Genomic DNA, 17,575 nt, shown 5'->3' with positions numbered 1-17,575 from the left:
TTCCATTATTGACTCCACAGAAGCTTACATTGAAAAGCAAAACAAATCAGCAACTTGGCTTAAAAATTCCCTTAAGAGAACCAGTGAAATACCAACTGTACATTAGTTCTTATAAAGGTACTAGAAACATTATCCTGTTTGCCTTTTATTAAATACAGATGAAGGTTAGTACAGTGAGGACAACATACTAAATGAGATGCGACAGTACAGTGTCAGAGTAGACCTTTATTCAAAGATTTCACAAGTGGGACAGCATTTCAAGTCATTGGGTAATGGAACATTTGCGCCATGAGAAGGGGTGGTTTCGAGAGACAGGGCATTCCTGGAAAGGGTTGGAGATGTAACAGGAGTAGGCAGGTGTGGGTGGGTGGGGAGGGAGAACATTAGAAAAGGCACTTTTACACCTTCAGTAACCAGACTGACAGCCTCACTATTGATTTAAAAAGTAAATGCAGAGAAAATAAAAATGATCCACAATCCAAAACAGACCCATTAGAGAGAACATTGTAAACGAGGCCGGTTTCTCTGTACAACACCAGCCAGACTTTTGCATCTATGGGCTTCTACAGTTGATTTTAAAGAAAATTCTGGAGTGATCTCACATCCTTGTTGCTAAAATATAAATACCGCTGGTGAATGCCTATAGTACAGCACCACCCTGTGGCTGCTACCCAAAGTTTTTCTGTACAACACTTCAGGAACCACAGGGTGACACATAAGCAAACACCACAACAGGTTAGGCAAACGCCTAACGTTCTTTTGTGCGCTATTTCATAACTTGCCGGCATCTATATTAAAGGTCCCCAAAGGTATTCACAACTAAAAATAACCTTGTTTGTTTTCAAGCACTGACTTAAAAGGGTAAAGACAGCTGGTCCCCAGGAGCGACTGAAGCCAAGTTCCTCTACGACCACGCCAAGTGGTCACCTTGCCTTTACCTTGGTCAATAAGAACGAGACGAAACAGGACTTTTACACAAAATAGTCATTCGACAAAGGTTACAACGGGGGCGGGGCTCAGCGCGTTGCCTCGCGTCAGTTTCCTTGGATTCGTGCGGACGCGTTTTCAGTGCAGACAGCCACAGCCGTAAGACAAATTGGGGAGGAGGCCTCACGCATGGTGACATCGTCAGATCTGTGGGATGCTTCATGTCCCTAGAGATGAAAACTCTGCTAAAAGGGCAGCAATGGCAGGTTTGCGTGTAATCACAGCCCACTCTAATCCTATTACAATGTCAGCACTCAACAGGTAACATATGAAGTTAAATCGGAGCAGGTATTCATGTACTACCAAATGACATGCGTCAAACAGTGCAGCAGCTACGGAAAAACATTAAATAATCTGCCATATTGTGGCGTTACTAGACGGTCTGTAGAATTCAATTTAACTGGCCAGCTATGGTTTGGGATTTTAAATGTGGTGAGAATCACCAAAATACACACAGCTAAAACTGGGATTTTAAAAGATTCATACGGTGGAAGTCAGCGATTACACACAAAGGACCAGGCACCTTCTTCAACTTCAGGAACATAGTTTGTCATAAAACTCCCTGAGACACGGTCATCCCTACTGATACCAAGGACATTTATGGGGCCTGGCTAAAGGACCAACAAATATAGAAGGTACATCTCAATCATAGAGAAGGTTTCCGGATATTAGCGGCAAAAGGCCGTTATGACATGGAAGTCACCACTGGAGGCTCCCATCATTTTAATTTAGACTGGCTAGGACTTCAACACAATCACTTCTGATGACCGGTTGGACAAATCAAAGGCTAAAAAGCCTTTTAATGGGGACGTCCATGCAGACTCAATCATGGGAAATATACAGGGATTTCCTCCAACCTTCTCCATGACTCCAACAAACCAGGTCATTAGCAGCTTCTGACTTCTCTGTAACACGTCAGAAAACATGGTCTGAAGGAAAGATGCATCCAAACATGGTACTGATTTTACAGCAATATCACCACTTTTTCCTCCATTACGTTTTGGTTATGTTTGACCGAAGCCAAACACTTTGCTCTATTTTCAATGTAAAACATTTTTTAGGGGACAAGAAATACATCCTAATGACCAATTTCAACTCCTACTGATCTTCAACCCTAAATGTGCCATCAATTATTTCTTTGACAAGAAAAACAACGGGTGTCGGGGGGTACCACCAGGGAAAGACAGGAGTGTGTAAGCAATTGGAAACAGACAGAGGGGGAGAGGAGTGTAAGTAAAGGGGTTGATTGACGGTTTGACAGGGTGTGTGGGGACATCCTCCCTTCCCAGCGAGTGTGGGTTTTTCTGTAGTACACCTACAGCTCAGGATGGGAAGGTCAGGGATCAGCGGCTCAGTATTTGAGCTTTTTGGGGACCTCCCAGGGGAAGGCTTCCCGGCCAAAGTGGCCATATGCAGCGGTCCGCTGGTAGATGGGCTTCTTCAGGTCAAGCTCCCTGGAACATAGATAAATAAATTAGATAAATGCACTAATGATCAAAGACCAATGTAAGATGTGAAATTTTTTATGCATTTGAAAGTACAGTCCTTCCACTAAAGAGGACCAACTCTGACCACATGGGACCACTGCAGACAGCGTTCATGCCAGGCAACAATGTTCTAAACCCCACCTGACAATGACACCAGGGCGAAGGTCAAAGTTCTTCTTGACAATGTCCAGCAGCTCCCTCTCACTCTTCTGCGATGTCCCATAGTGGAAGATGGAGATTGATAGAGGATGCGCTACTCCAATGGCATAGGACACCTGACAACATAGCCACTTTTATTAAAGATGTATTCAGTGTTTTCTGGCTACTAGTTGTAGTGGTGTTGTCAAAACCAAAGCAGGTCCCTGAAAATTGTGTACAATGTCATGTGCCAATCTGCTAGCTACTTGTCATTTCATGACTAACTGAAATATGATAGTTACAATACCTCTAGATCATGGACATATCAACTGCATATTATACAAACAGCCCAAAATGGGAGGTTTAAAAATGAGTGTTAATCACAAAAGTCCCAAGCAACAGGAAGAAACCAATTAGAACATGTCCTACCTTTACTTCCTTATTGCGACACATAACAGCTACAAATGAATGACTCATACAAAAATCCACCGCAATCCACAAGCAGAAAACCATGACGAAAACATGAAACCGGTTCCGGCATTTAGCGCATTCCTCACCTGGACCAGTACGCGCTTACACAGCTCAGCCTTCACCAGGGACTTGGCCACCCAGCGGGCAGCGTAGGCAGCGGAGCGGTCCACCTTAGTGTAGTCCTTCCCTGAGAAGGCCCCCCCACCGTGGGCCCCCCAGCCTCCGTAGGTGTCCACGATGATCTTGCGTCCCGTCAGGCCGGCGTCACCCTGCGAGAGGGACAGTCAGCCGGGGAGCTCACGACCACCGGGCCGGTTTAGAGTCCACTGAGGTCGGTAATGCATGTCTCTCACCTGAGGGCCACCGATGACAAAGCGTCCGCTGGGCTGCAGGTGGTAGATGGTGTCGTCGTCCAGGTAGACGGAGGGCACCACGGCCTTCACCACCTGCTCCTTCAGGGCGTCGCGCATCTCGTCCAGGCAGATGACCTCATCGTGCTGCACAGACACCACGACGGTATGCACGCGCACTGGGAGCATGGCCCCGCGGTCCTGCCGGTACTGAACCGTCACCTGCGGGCAGAGGCCAGGCCCGACAGTTACTACGGCTGGTTCTGCCGACTAGCAGGTGTGGTTGTATAGGACCAATGTTGAGTAATGAATCAGGAAATGACCATTATCTGGTTCTGACAACAAGGATATTCAGAGATGATTGGTGAAGATGGATTATCTGGTTCTGTGAGCCGTTGGCGCACAAATCTTGTTAACCCTGTTTCAACAGACTAACACTACCAGCTCAAAGTAGGTCAGTAGAGTCAGGATGACATGGCAAGTTGAACACCAAACTCGTTATTGATATAATGCTGAATCATAAATAAGAGGCTAAACATATTACAGATAGGTACTGCATATTTGTCCCTGTACTATTTATCCCCATTTTATTACTCATCATTAATGCACTTTGCTACAAGCCTACTGACTTCTAAATCCAGGGCTCAATGTTAAAGAATTTTTCCACTGGCTCAGTGGGTTTGAAACTCAAGGTAGTCATTTGTGCGTGCCAGAATACAAAACAGGAGGATGTCGAGTTTATAATGCGATCATTTTTTCTATCTTAATTATTTCTTTGCAGTGGTCCAATCGGGACAGTAATTTGCTAGTTTTATTAGTCCCGACTTGACTTTTTACTGGCCTGGCCATCGATATTGTCGAGCCCTGAAATCCAAAACTCTATAGTCATTGAAAATATTCATCGTTGAAATCCTTTATGTAATTTCTTAATGTGTGTTGTCATACATACCGTAACAAATACAAAAGAAAAATATTGAATTTGTATTTTCTACAACATGACACTAAGAGCTCCACAGGATGATGACACAAATGTACCTAAGTTTAGCCACATCTGTGACAGCAGTAGGAGTAGGTCGGACAAGTAGGACAACACACTGCACATGCAGATTTAGGGTTTGGTTCAAACCTGGGTTTTGGAGTCCGGTCTCAGCCAGGGCAGGGTTCCGTTGCGGCGCAGTTCAGCCATCTTGGCATTGAGCTTGTGGGCGAGGACGATGGTGAGGGGCATGCATTCCTCAGTCTCATCTGTGGCATAGCCAAACATCAGTCCCTGTAACACAAACACAGAATATCAACCCCCTGAATTACTCACCGACTCAAACCATTTTTGACTCCCAGAAAGGCACACCCTTGAACGATCCAATTCATATTCCACTTTGAAGAAAATAAAACAATGATGTTGAAATTAACAAATCCTGTACATTGTTTGACAAGATATAAAAAAATCTTCAAATTAGAGCTGGGCATGAAAAGCATATAATCTGTAAGCAGAATTGCAATGTCATGTTTTAATGACATGGGCCAGATATCAATTCATACATGAAACTGCACACTTTTAGGGACCCATATTGGCTCTACAAATTCACTTTTGACCTAGTGCCTTCCTCTGTCCTTACGAAGCGAGCATCAGTACAGACTCACTGGAAGGGGACAACAGAGGCTCGACACGGTGACAATCAGCCCAGACATGCTTTTTAACTTAAATCCCTTTGAGTTACTTGTGCTAACAACAAAGACACACATACAAGCAGACAGGAAAGAGACAAAGTACCCCACTAACCTGGTCTCCAGCCCCAACATCCTCCTCTTTGCGGTCAAGGTGAACACCCTGAGCAATATCGGGCGACTGCTGCTCCAAAGCCACCAGGACATTGCAGGTCTTATAGTCAAAGCCTGCGAGGAAGGAATAAACTAAAACTCAGTATTGTCTAGACATACTGGCTAATGTTAACCTCTAACAGCTTTATATTGGGTTTTCAAGAGGATGTGCAAATTTCCAACAATACCCTTGGAAGAGTCATCGTAGCCAATGTGCTTGATTGTGTCCCTGACGACTTTCTGGTAATCAACATTAGCCCTGGAGGTGACCTCCCCAGCCAGAAGAATCATCCCAGTCTTAGCCACAGTCTCTGAAAAGCACACAAAGGCAAAGCATGTAATAAAGACAGGGACAGAAATCAATTGAAGTGTTGTAAGGTACTTATCTGAACTGTTATCCAATACCATGATATCATTTAAATGCACAAATCTTTTTCACCATATTTTATCCATATTCTGATCTCTAGTATCCATGTTTATTTTTTTATGCTGTCGACAGCCTTCGTTTAAATTACTGTAGCGGTCGCTGAACGGGCATGTTACTTTAAGAGTAATATTTGCGTAAATATCACAAAATCTACCTGATAAACGCCCGTTACTGTATTCCCATGAAGTATATTGATATCATAATGAATCATGGTGTATTGAATCATAACGTGTATCCTGATACACAGCTCTGGAAAAAATTGAGCTCACTACATATTTTTCTTTCCTTTCCAAAAAAGTTGAAAAGGAAAGTTTTGAGTGAGGAACAGAAGCATTCAATCTGCAGTAGCCTCTTAATTTGAACCATTCAGTTCCTCACTCAAAACCTTCCCTTTCGACTTTTTTGGGAAGGAAAGAAAAAGGTGCAGTGGTCTCTTAATTTTTTCCCAAGGCACTTGCCAATACCCACCCCTAGTTCAGATACAGTTCTCTGTTAATGCACAGGCCATTATATTACACACTGAACTCAATAAGGCAGATGCTTTTAAAAAGCAGTAGCTTTGCAGCGTTCTGGATAAAGTGCTGTACTTGGACAGACCTTTTCATGGTACTGTATAATTTGGGAAATGAGTATTGTGATAACCTGTTGTTACATTCATTTCTGGTGATAACACTTAAGCCACTTCTAGATGACAAAAGGAGGGCCGAAGCAAGGGTCTCATAGTATCAGACATCATATTAACAGATGTAATCCATCCTTACCACATGCCACTTTGGCATCTGGGTCCTGTTTCAGGTGGGCATCAAGCACTGCATCGCTGATCTGGTCACAAATCTTATCTGTCAAGAAAATCAGGGTTACGGTGAGAAACATCACCCATGCTAAACACTCTGCTTAGAAAGGGCATAACTGTAAAACCAATTCTTTTAATGGAACAAGCTTAGAATGCAAGCCTGACTCAGACATGGCTATTTATAAACAACAGCTGCAAAGTAGTACATTCTAATCACATCGATACACTCACCCCTGGGCTGGGAGCATTAATAGAAGTAAGCCACCAAAACAGTCACACCACCAGCACCATGTTGACTTCCATTCAATGGATTACCATGTGGACTTCAACTTATGTACTGAATTGTTACAGCAGTGAAGACATGCACAAAGCAGTTTATTGTGCCAAAGGGTGCATAATCTGCCTGCTGGATACAGTAGAACTACAGTCTCCTGAGAGGCCTATATTTAGGATGCAAGTAAGCCTATAGATAATCAGCTGCAATGGAGACACCACCACCACCCCCCCCCCACCCACCCCCAAGTGTCGAGTGACAACTGCACTTAAACCGGTAACCAAGGACTGTAATCAGAACACCAGGCTAAACACTACTGTAATGTAAATTTGGTCAACTTAGTTTGCATTAGCAAATACAATGAGAATGCATCAATAAGAAAAGCGTACTGCTCAGGGAAGAGAGTACAGTAATGCCTGCAATTAGCGAGATAGCTAACGTGGGCATTAAAACACGTTATCTGAAATGAAACTGAAAGGGCTACAGTACACCGTGGCACCATGTTTCTGTCAATCAAAATAAATCTCCTACATAGTTGCAGCTAAAAATGCACCGCAATGGACTTAAATACACCACGGCTGAAGTGACAGCTGGAGAGCTCAACTAACCCAATGACCGGATATCAACAAAACCTACTCTGCACAGTCGCACAACGTCTGGAGCGCATGTCACGTGTTCAATTTCATATACTGATGCAATACCGGTGTTCGACAGAATTTAACATGCATTGCCTTGAAATAAACGAATAACAGCCAACAATAAGGCCAAATACAAGTTTCTTTTCGACGAACTCTCCAAGTAACATAGGTTGTGATCATCCAGACAAATACCAGTGGCATCGTTTTCTGGATTTAGCATATAGTGCTAGCTACTTCACATCTCACCCACGCTAGGACGAAGGAAACCCGCGTGGCCTGAAACTGGCGCGTGTTCCCCACTTATAATATCATCTTGATGAAAGATCAACGCAATGTGATAAATAGCCACGCCAGAATACTAACAAAGTAACTAGTAAATAGCTACATTATATAACGTTTAATGTGTTCATGAAAATGACTGTCAACAAATCGATAGCACTTCGCTAGTTAGCTACATCTACGCCATGACCTTGTTGTGTAAAACACAGGGGGGAATGGAGCTAGCTACTGTAATTAGCAACGAAAAAAGACAGACGCATTGCTAACTTACCTGGGTGTCCTTCTCCAACTGATTCAGAGGTGAACAAAAAGCAATCTTCATCAATGAGTGAGTTATGGAAACCGTTCAACTGCCCGTTCATTTTAAGGTAATTGTTATTTGCGAAGTTATAATAAGCTGGCAGCCTAAAATCAGTGAACTGTGGATTACCAAGTAGTTTTTTGTCTGATAGCAGTCTCAATTCCCAATAAATACAAGAGACTATATAATTCTGATTTCGGTCTGGCCGGTGTTCTCGAAGAAATCTGGTTGCGTTGATATTTATCCTTTTTTCCTAGTCAGTGAGGCGGGCCCCCGCGTCTTGGGTCTTTAACCAATGGCGACGTCTGGGCAAGTACCACTGACTGCAGATTGCAGTTTGGGGCGGGGCTCAATGTGGGCGGAGTCAAATGGTTGGCCCGCCCATGTGTGACCCCCCCCCCCCCCCCCCCCCCCCCCCCCCACCGACCGTTTTTTGTCCATCTGAGGTTTGTCAGTCAAACACTAAATATAAACACGTTTGTGCAAGACATGCTGAATAAAAACCGATTTCATTTTTTATTTCAAAAAATATATATAAAGTGGTATCAGCCAGAGTGTGTGAGTGGAGTGGAAATTATCCCACTCATCTCTCCAAGCATAAGTTATGCTCAAAACCGCTCTTCGCTCATAGGAAAAAAACTATTGCCACTCCAAATTCGCTACATTAGTTTTTTGTTTAGTCATAATTCAAACAGAATACGTAAACTTTGTGATTATGTCAAGTATTTGTAAATATAACCAAGCCATATAGTATTTTAATGAAGGCTAGCTTGTTTTTAACATAAAAGGATGAGTATGCAGTATAAGTAGTCATATTTTCAAATAGTCTACAGATCTATCAATCAGTCTTTTAGCCACTCAAACAAGTGCTAAATGTCTTAAAAGTAACGAGTGGAAACATTCTCTGATAGTGTACCTCTCCAATAATATAATAATTAACAGATAATACAACTATCACATTTAATTATATACATATATATAGTGGAAATAAAAAGTCTACACACTCCTGTTAAAATGCCAGGTTTTTGTGATGTTAAAGAATGAGACAAAGATAAATCATGTCAGAACGTTTTCCACTTTTAATGTGACCCATTACTTAAACAAGTCAGTTGAAAAACAAACTGAAATCTTTGACGCCAGCAACAAGTTTCAAAAAAGTTGGGACAGAGGCAAAAAACTGTTGTGTAAACTAAACCTGATGGAATATCACACAACTAATTAGGTCAATTGGCAACAGGTCAGTAAAATGTCTGGGCATTAAAGATCATTTCAGAGAGAATGGGTCTATCAGAAGTGAAGATATGAAGTGGTTCATCACTCTGTGCAAATAGTGCAACAATTAAAAAATGTTGTTTCTCAATGTAAAATTGCAAAGAGTTTGAGCATCTCGTCATCTACATTGGATATAAAAAGTCTACACACCCCTGCTAAAATGCCAGGTTTAAAAGAATGAGACAAAGATTAATCATTTCAGAACTTTTTCCACTTTTAATGTCACTTAAAATCTGTATAAATCAATTGAAAAACAAAGTGAAACCGTCAAGGGGGAAAATGAAAAATAAAACCTTACAATAACCAGGTTGCATAAGTGTGCTTAAAAGTAATGAGTGGAAACATTCTCCGATAATGAGTGGAAACATTCTCCAATAATATAAGATAAAACCAGTTCGGCCGGTCTGTAGCTTTAGGTTCATGCTATGCATTTTTATCATTGTTGTAGGTTTCTATCTCTTCTACATCTCCTTTTCTGTTCAGCGAGGACCATTACAGAGGCGGTGGAACAAATGTGCATTTATTTCCCCAAAATGACTTGATGCAACATGTCAACTATAAAATGCAACAATGACTGAAAAAATAAATTAAGGCAGAAGGACCTTAAATAGGGACATAACCAGGGGGCAAACAATACACAGGTGAAAGTGATAATACAGAAGGACAAGCTACATTCAAAAACAAAGGACATTCCAAAAAAGACTAACAGAACAGGTTGCATTCAAGGGCAACAGCAAAAACAAAACGTAAAAAAACAGAAACTAAAAATAGCCTATTCAAACTTTTCTTGAGTTAAAAATATATATTGTGTTATGAGTTCAGTGTTTTGACAGATGGGCCTCTGAACCTCCCAGAATAATATAAGTAAAAATACTTATGATTTGTACCTACTTTGATGAGGGAAAGTGTACTTACTGCTGTTGTCTAACCTAGTCGCTTTGCATAAGAGATAAATTAGAGTTAAATAGCTATCCTCCCTCAAGACATTTACTGTGCCAGCCAACCAAGGTCACTGAGAGTACCAGACAGGGCACTTTAGAAGATGACAGTGATCTGATGCTGTAATGTGTAGGTGTTAAATCCACTCAGAAGATTACTATGGCACTGAGAAAAAGTAGCTTTCATGTACTTAATCAAACATAGTTCTGGCCTGTGTTCAGGATCAGATCCATGACCACAATAATAAGACTTACGTTTAAGGAATGAGAACATATTGTAGTATTTGGGCTATATTCATATTGTAGAATGTGCCTATTCTTTTAGCAGTATTCAAGATTATATACAGTAGATATGAATATGGCATGGCATGGCATCATCTACCGCTTATCCGGGGCCGGGTCGCGGGGGCAGCAGTCTAAGCAGGGATGCCCAGACCTCCCTCTCCCCAGACACTTCCTCCAGCTCTTCCGGGGGGACACCGAGGCGTTCCCAGGCCAGCCGGGAGACATAGTCCCTCCAGCGTGTCCTAGGTCTTCCCCGGGGTCTCCTCCCGGTGGGACGGGACCGGAACACCTTCCCAGGAAGGCGTTCCGGAGGCATCCGAAACAGATGCCCAAGCCACCTCAGCTGACCCCTCTCGATGTGGAGGAGCAGCGGCTCTACTCTGAGCTCCTCCCGGGTGACCGAGCTTCTCACCCTATCTCTAAGGGATCGCCCAGCCACCCTGCGGAGAAAGCTCATTTCGGCCGCCTGTATCCGGGATCTTGTCCTTTCGGTCATGACCCAAAGCTCATGACCATAGGTGAGAGTAGGAACGTAGATTGACCGGTCACCACGACAGACCAATACATCGACTGCATTACTGCAGAAGCTGCACCGATCCGTCTGTCAATCTCCCGTTCCATCCTTCCCTCACTCGAGAACAAGACCCCTAGATACTTAAACTCCTCCACTTGAGGCAGGTACTCTCCACCAACCTGAAGTGGGCAAGCCACCCTTTTCCGACTGAGGACCATGGCCTCGGATTTGGAGGTACTGATTTTCATCCCCACTGCTTCACACTCGGCTGCAAACCGTCCAAGTGCATGCTGAAGGTCCTGGCTTGAAGGGGCCAACACGACAACATCATCCGCAAAGAGCAGAGACGAAATCGTGTGGTCCCCAAACCTGACACCCTCCGGCCCCTGGCTGCGCCAGATATGAATATATGTTGTATATTTTGTATTTTATACTTATAAAAGTAAAACAAATTAAATGTTTTTTACAGAAACATTGTTTCACAATTTTCTTCTGTAGATGCTCAATATTTTTATGTATTCCTTTTTATTATGTAAAAATTACAACCCTGTTTCCAAAAATGTTGGGACGCTGCGTAAAATGCAAATAAAAACAGAATCGAATGTGCAAATCATTTATCCTTATATTAAATTGAAAATAGAACAAAGACAACATATCAAATTTTTAAACTGATAAATGTTATTGTTGTTGTTTAAAGTACATGTATATTGTTGCAGGCATCATGAACTTGATGCCAGCAACAAGTTTCAAAAAAGTTGGAAAAGGAGCATGTTTACCACTATGTTGCATCACCTTTTCTTTTCACAATACTTCTGTAAGCGTTTGGGAACTGAGACCAAATGCTTTCCCATTTTTGCTTGGTATAGGATTTTAGCTGCTCAACATTTCGGGGTCTCCTTTATCGTATTTTTTTTCATATCAGGCCAGTTTTGCACCCAGACTCTTTTACTACGGAGCTATGCTGTTGTAATACATGCAGAATATGATTTGGCATTGTATTGTTGAAATAAGCAAGGCCATCCCTGAAAAATATGTAATCTAGATGGCAGCATATGTTGCACAAAACCTGTATATATTGTTCAGCATTAATGGTGCCTTCAGAGATGTGAAAGTCACCTATGCCAAGTGCACTAATACACCCCCATACCATCATGGATGAACAGTGCACTGATAACAAGCCGGATGGTCCCTTTAGTCCTGAGAACGTAGCATTCATGATTCCATCCATCCATCCATCTTCTTCCGCTTATCCGGGGCCGGGTCGCGGGGGCAGCAGTCTAAGCAGGGATGCCCAGACTTCCCTCTCCCCAGACACTTCCTCTAGCTCTTCCGGGGGGACACCGAGGCGTTCCCAGGCCAGCCGGGAGACAAAGTCCCTCCAGCGTGTCCTAGGTCTTCCCCGGGGTCTCCTCCCGGTGGGACGGGACCGGAACACCTTCCCAGGAAGGCGTTCCGGAGGCATCCGAAAAAGATGCCCAAGCCACCTCAGCTGACCCCTCTCGATGTGGAGGAGCAGTGGCTCTACTCTGAGCTCCTCCCGGGTGACCGAGCTTCTCACCCTATCTCTAAGGGATCGCCCAGCCACCCTGCGGAGAAAACTCATTTCGGCCGCCTGTATCCGGGATCTTGTCCTTTCGGTCATGACCCAAAGCTCATGACCATAGGTGAGAGTAGGAACGTAGATTGACTGGTAAATCGAGAGCTTCGCCTTGCGGCTCAGCTCTTTCTTCACCACGACAGACCGATACATCGACCGCATTACTGCAGAAGCTGCACCGATCCGTCTGTCAATCTCCCGTTCCATCCTTCCCTCACTCGTGAACAAGACCCCTAGATACTTAAACTCCTCCACTTGAGGCAGGCACTCTCCACCAACCTGAAGTGGGCAAGCCACCCTTTTCCGACTGAGGACCATGGCCTCGGATTTGGAGGTACTGATTTTCATCCCCACCGCTTCACACTCGGCTGCAAACCGTCCCAGTGCATGCTGAAGGTCCTGGTTAGAAGGGGCCAACACGACAACATCATCTGCAAAGAGCAGAGACGAAATCGCGTGGTCCCCAAACCTGACACCCTCCGGCCCCTGGCTGCGCCTAGAAATTCTGTCCATAAAAATTACAAACAGAACCGATGACAAAGGGCAGCCCTGCCGGAGTCCAACATGCACTGGGAACAAGTCTGACTTACTGCCGGCAATGCGGACCAAGCTCCTGCTTCGGTTGTATAGGGACCTGACAGCCCTTAGCAAAGGACCCAGGACCCCATATTCCCCAAGCACCCTCCACAAGATGCCGCGAGGTACACAGTCGAATGCCTTCTCCAAATCCACAAAACACATGTGGATTGGTTGGGCAAACTCCCATGAACCCTCCAACACCCCGTAGAGGGTATAGAGCTGGTCCAGTGTTCCACGGCCCGGACGAAAACCACACTGTTCCTCCTGAATCCGAGGTTCTACTATCGGCCGTATTCTCCTCTCCAGAACCCTGGCATAGACTTTTCCGGGCAGGCTGAGAAGTGTGATCCCCCTATAGTTGGAACACACCCTCCGGTCCCCCTTCTTAAAAAGAGGGACCACCACCCCGGTCTGCCATCCCAGAGGCACTGTCCCCGACCGCCACGCGATGTTGCACAGGCGTGTCAACCAAGACAGCCCCACAACATCCAGAGACTTGAGGTACTCAGGGCGGATCTCATCCACCCCCGGTGCCTTGCCACCGAGGAGTTTCTTGACCACCTCTGTGACTTCAGCCCGGGTGATGGACGAGTCCACCTCTGAGCCCTCATCCTCTGCTTCCTCAATGGAAGACATGTCAGCGGGATTGAGGAGATCCTCGAAGTGCTCCTTCCACCGCCCAACGACATCCTCAGTTGAGGTCAACAGCTGCCCACCTCTACTGTAAACAGCGTTGGTAGGGCACTGTTTCCCTCTCCTGAGGCGCCGGATGGTTTGCCAGAATCTCTTCGAGGCCAGCCGATAGTCCTTCTCCATGGCCTCACCGAACTCCTCCCAGGCCCGAGTTTTTGCCTCCACAACCACCCGGGCTGCAGCCCGCTTGGCCTGTCGGTACCCGTCAGCTGCCTCAGGAGTCCCACAAGCCAACCAGGCCTGATAGGACTCCTTCTTCAGCTTGACGGCATCCCTTACTTCCGGTGTCCACCACCGGGTTCGGGGATTGCCGCCTCGACAGGCACCGGAGACCTTACGGCCACAGCTCCGAGCGGCTGCTTCGACAATGGCGGTGGAGAACATGGTCCACTCGGACTCAATATCTCCAACCTCCCTCGGGATCCAGTCGAAGCTCTGCCGGAGGTGGGAGTTAAAGATCTCTCTGACAGGAGACTCGGCCAGACGTTCCCAGCAGACCCTTACAGTACGCTTGGGCCTGCCGAGTCTGTCCAGCTTCCTCCCCCGCCATCGGATCCAACTCACCACCAGGTGGTGATCAGTTGACAGCTCCGCCCCTCTCTTCACCCGAGTGTCCAAGACATACGGCCGCAGGTCAGATGAGACGACAACAAAGTCAATCATCGACCTGCGGCCTAGGGTGTCCTGGTGCCACGTGCACTGATGGACACCCTTATGCTTGAACATGGTGTTCGTTATGGACAAACTGTGACTAGCACAGAAGTCCAATAACTGAACACCACTCGGGTTCAGATCAGGGGGGCCGTTCCTCCCAATCACGCCCCTCCAGGTGTCACTGTCGTTGCCCACGTGGGCGTTGAAGTCCCCTAGTAGAACAATAGAGTCCCCAGTCGGAGCACTTTCCAGCACCCCTCCCAGAGACTCCAAGGACGTCGGGTACTCTGCACTGCCGTTCGGCCCGTAGGCACAAACAACAGTGAGAGACCTATCCCCGACCCGTAGGCGCAGGGAAACGACCCTCTCGTTCACCGGGGTAAACTCCAACACATGGCGGCAGAGCTGGGGAGCTATGAGCAAACCCACACCAGCCCGCCGCCTCTCACCATGGGCAACTCCAGAGTGGTGAAGAGTCCATCCTCTCTCAAGGAGTGTGGTTCCAGAGCCCAAGCCGTGCGTAGAGGTGATCCCGACTACCTCTAATCGGAACCTCTCAACCTCACGCACTAACTCAGGCTCCTTCCCCGCCAGCGAGGTGACATTCCACGTCCCTAGAGCCAGTTTCCGTGTCCAGAGATCGGGTTGTCTAGGCCCCTGCCTTCGACTGCTGCCCGATCCTCTTTGCACCGGCCCCTTATGGTCCCTCCTGTGGGTGGTGAGCCCACGGGAGGGGCATTCATGATTCCTAAAAATAAATTCAAATGTTGATTTGTCAGACCACAAGACAGTTTTCCACTTCACCTCAGTCCATCTTAAATGAGCTTGGGCCCAGAGGACGTGGCAGTGTTTCTGGATCTTTTTTTTATATTGTTTCTTCTTTGGTAGAGTTTTAACTTACATTTTTGGATGCAACGACGTATTGTGTTCACAGACAATGGTTTTCAGAACTGTTCCTGAACCCATGCAGCGATGTCCACTACAGAATCGTGTCTGTTTTTAATGCGGTGCCACCTGAGGGCCCAAAGATCACAGCCATCCAGTATAAGTATTTAATGATATTATGTACCGTTCAGTGGATATAAAACATCTACTCACCCCTGTTAAAATGCCAGGTTCTTGTGATGTAAAAGAACGAGACAAAGATAAATCATGTCAGAACGTTTTCCACTTTTTATGTGACCCATTACTTAGACAAGTCAGTTGAAAAACAAACTGAAATCTTTGAGGGGAAATATAAAAACCTTTTATAAACTTTTAAATTGTTGCACTATTTGCCCAGTGTGATGAACCACTATTGATTAACCCTATTCTCACTTCTGACAGACCCATTCTCTCTGGAATGATCTTTAATGCCCAGACATGTTACTGACCTTTTGCAAATTGACCTAATTAGTTGTATGATATTCCATCAGGTTTAGTCTTCTAGCATTACACAACTTTTTTTTGCCTCTGTCCGAATTTTTTTGAAACGTGTTGCTGGCATCAAATTCCAAGTGGGCATATATTTTTTAAGAAACAATAAAATGTCTCAGTTTCAACATTTGATATGTTGTCTTTTTTACTATTTCATATTGAAAATAGGGTTTTAATGATTTGCACATCTTTGCATTCATTTACATTTTATGCAGCATCCCAATTCTTTGGGAAACAAGGTTGTATAACATTTTTATGAAGCTTTTAAAATGAACACACACACACTCACATTGTGGGCAAACACTTTTTTTAAATCTCACAGACCCACTCCTGAGGTTATGATCATATAAACTTCAGTACCCTATGTGACTCTGCAGTGTTCACCCAGAGATGTGTACTACAGAGCTTTAGTGTCAGCTGAGCCTTTCTAATCCTCAGAGTCATTATTCTGATTGTTAAAAAGAAGCCAGATAGTCTACAGTACCACAGCACTGTGAGTCTCAGTCGTGGAGTCATGGCGTCGTCTCTTTTCTCTGCTGGCCCACTGGAACATACAGGGCTGCCCTAAATCGACTGGCAGATTCATTTTGGGTGTCTGCCAAGATGAGGTGAGACTTTGAAGCTTTTGAATTGGGAAATGTTTGTGTGAGAAGCCTTCTTTGAATATTCTGGGATTTCCTAGCAGATAAGCTGCTTTCCATTAGCCCCACTCTCAAAGCCTGTTCTCCCAGACAGACCTAAATGTCCTTTTCCTCAAAACACTTTCACAATGTGCAGTGTAAACAAACACACACATTTGTTTATCTATCCTTGTGGGGACCTAAACTAATATGCTGAAAAACATGTTCCCTATCGGCTAACTTGAACCTAGATAACATTTATGCATAAACAACAAACAGAAAGGGGCTATTGTTCTATATAACTGCACTATTGTCTCAAAAACATTTATATTGTTCTGTATCACAGTACCATTGTAATCTCTAACTGTTCTATTGTTCTGTATCACAGTACCATTGTAATCTCTAATTGTTCTATTGTTCTGTGTCACAGTTCTATTGTGCTCTATCACCATTCGGTTGCTCTTTATCACAGTACCATTGTTCTTTAAACATTTCTATTGTTCTGCATCACAGTTCAATTGTTCTTTATCACAGTACCATTGTTATCCATCACAGTTCTGTTGTTCTCTATAACAGTACTATTGTTCTATAATTATTTTCATAGTTCTTGTCTATGTTTTTCATTTTATTTGTTTGAGATCATTAAACACAATGTTCTACTCCGACAACTGAGGGAGACATAATTGATATGTATAAATGAAAATAATGCTCATGACACCAATAATAAGATGAGGGTTATGATAAACACCAGATGGCAGTCACAGTTCCTGGACATTGTAATGAATCAGGGCCAGAAGCAGGGCTCAGGCCCTCAGCCTTCCAGCCCTCAACCACAAAAGCTTGCAGATGGGGAGTTGACATCCATGTTTATAAACCCAAGTTGTCCCAATATTAACCAGTTCCAGTTTACAGAAGATATTACGACGTAGTGAAATATGAAAATATCTGGATTGTTGTTATAAAAGCTGTACTGTTTGCGCATAATATTAAGAATTATGAACAGTCCCACTGAATGTTCTGTGTGTGACAATCAAAAACCTTGTC

General features: G+C 44.5%; 1 protein-coding gene across 1 annotated transcript; it reads right to left on the bottom strand.

Moving 5' to 3' along the window:
- Positions 1 to 207: 207 nt before the first annotated feature.
- mat2aa (methionine adenosyltransferase II, alpha a) lies at positions 208 to 8,248 on the bottom strand. Its single transcript, XM_010877501.5, has 9 exons — positions 7,934 to 8,248; positions 6,440 to 6,517; positions 5,440 to 5,562; positions 5,214 to 5,326; positions 4,560 to 4,703; positions 3,437 to 3,655; positions 3,170 to 3,352; positions 2,616 to 2,749; positions 208 to 2,441 (listed from the first exon to the last, which is right to left on the bottom strand). Exons 1-9 carry the CDS (start codon positions 8,022 to 8,024, stop codon positions 2,339 to 2,341), a joined length of 1,188 nt encoding a protein of 395 aa, XP_010875803.3. The 5' UTR covers positions 8,025 to 8,248; the 3' UTR covers positions 208 to 2,338.
- Positions 8,249 to 17,575: the final 9,327 nt, after the last annotated feature.

Source organism: Esox lucius, chromosome 14 (genome assembly GCF_011004845.1).
Source record: "Esox lucius isolate fEsoLuc1 chromosome 14, fEsoLuc1.pri, whole genome shotgun sequence".
NCBI lineage: Eukaryota > Metazoa > Chordata > Actinopteri > Esociformes > Esocidae > Esox > Esox lucius.
This window is presented reverse-complemented; position numbering and strand designations above follow the sequence as displayed.

Bases quoted from the DNA above. Each gene is read 5' to 3' on its own strand.
- mat2aa (XM_010877501.5), bottom strand. From the start codon at position 8,024: ATGAACGGGCAGTTGAACGGTTTCCATAACTCACTCATTGATGAAGAT. The intron at 5,327-5,439 runs GTATTGTTGGAA...CCTTCCTCGCAG, and splicing joins CTACGATGACTCTTCCAAGG to GCTTTGACTATAAGACCTGC. The intron at 3,353-3,436 runs GTGAGAGACATG...TCCCTCTCGCAG, and splicing joins TTGTCATCGGTGGCCCTCAG to GGTGACGCCGGCCTGACGGG.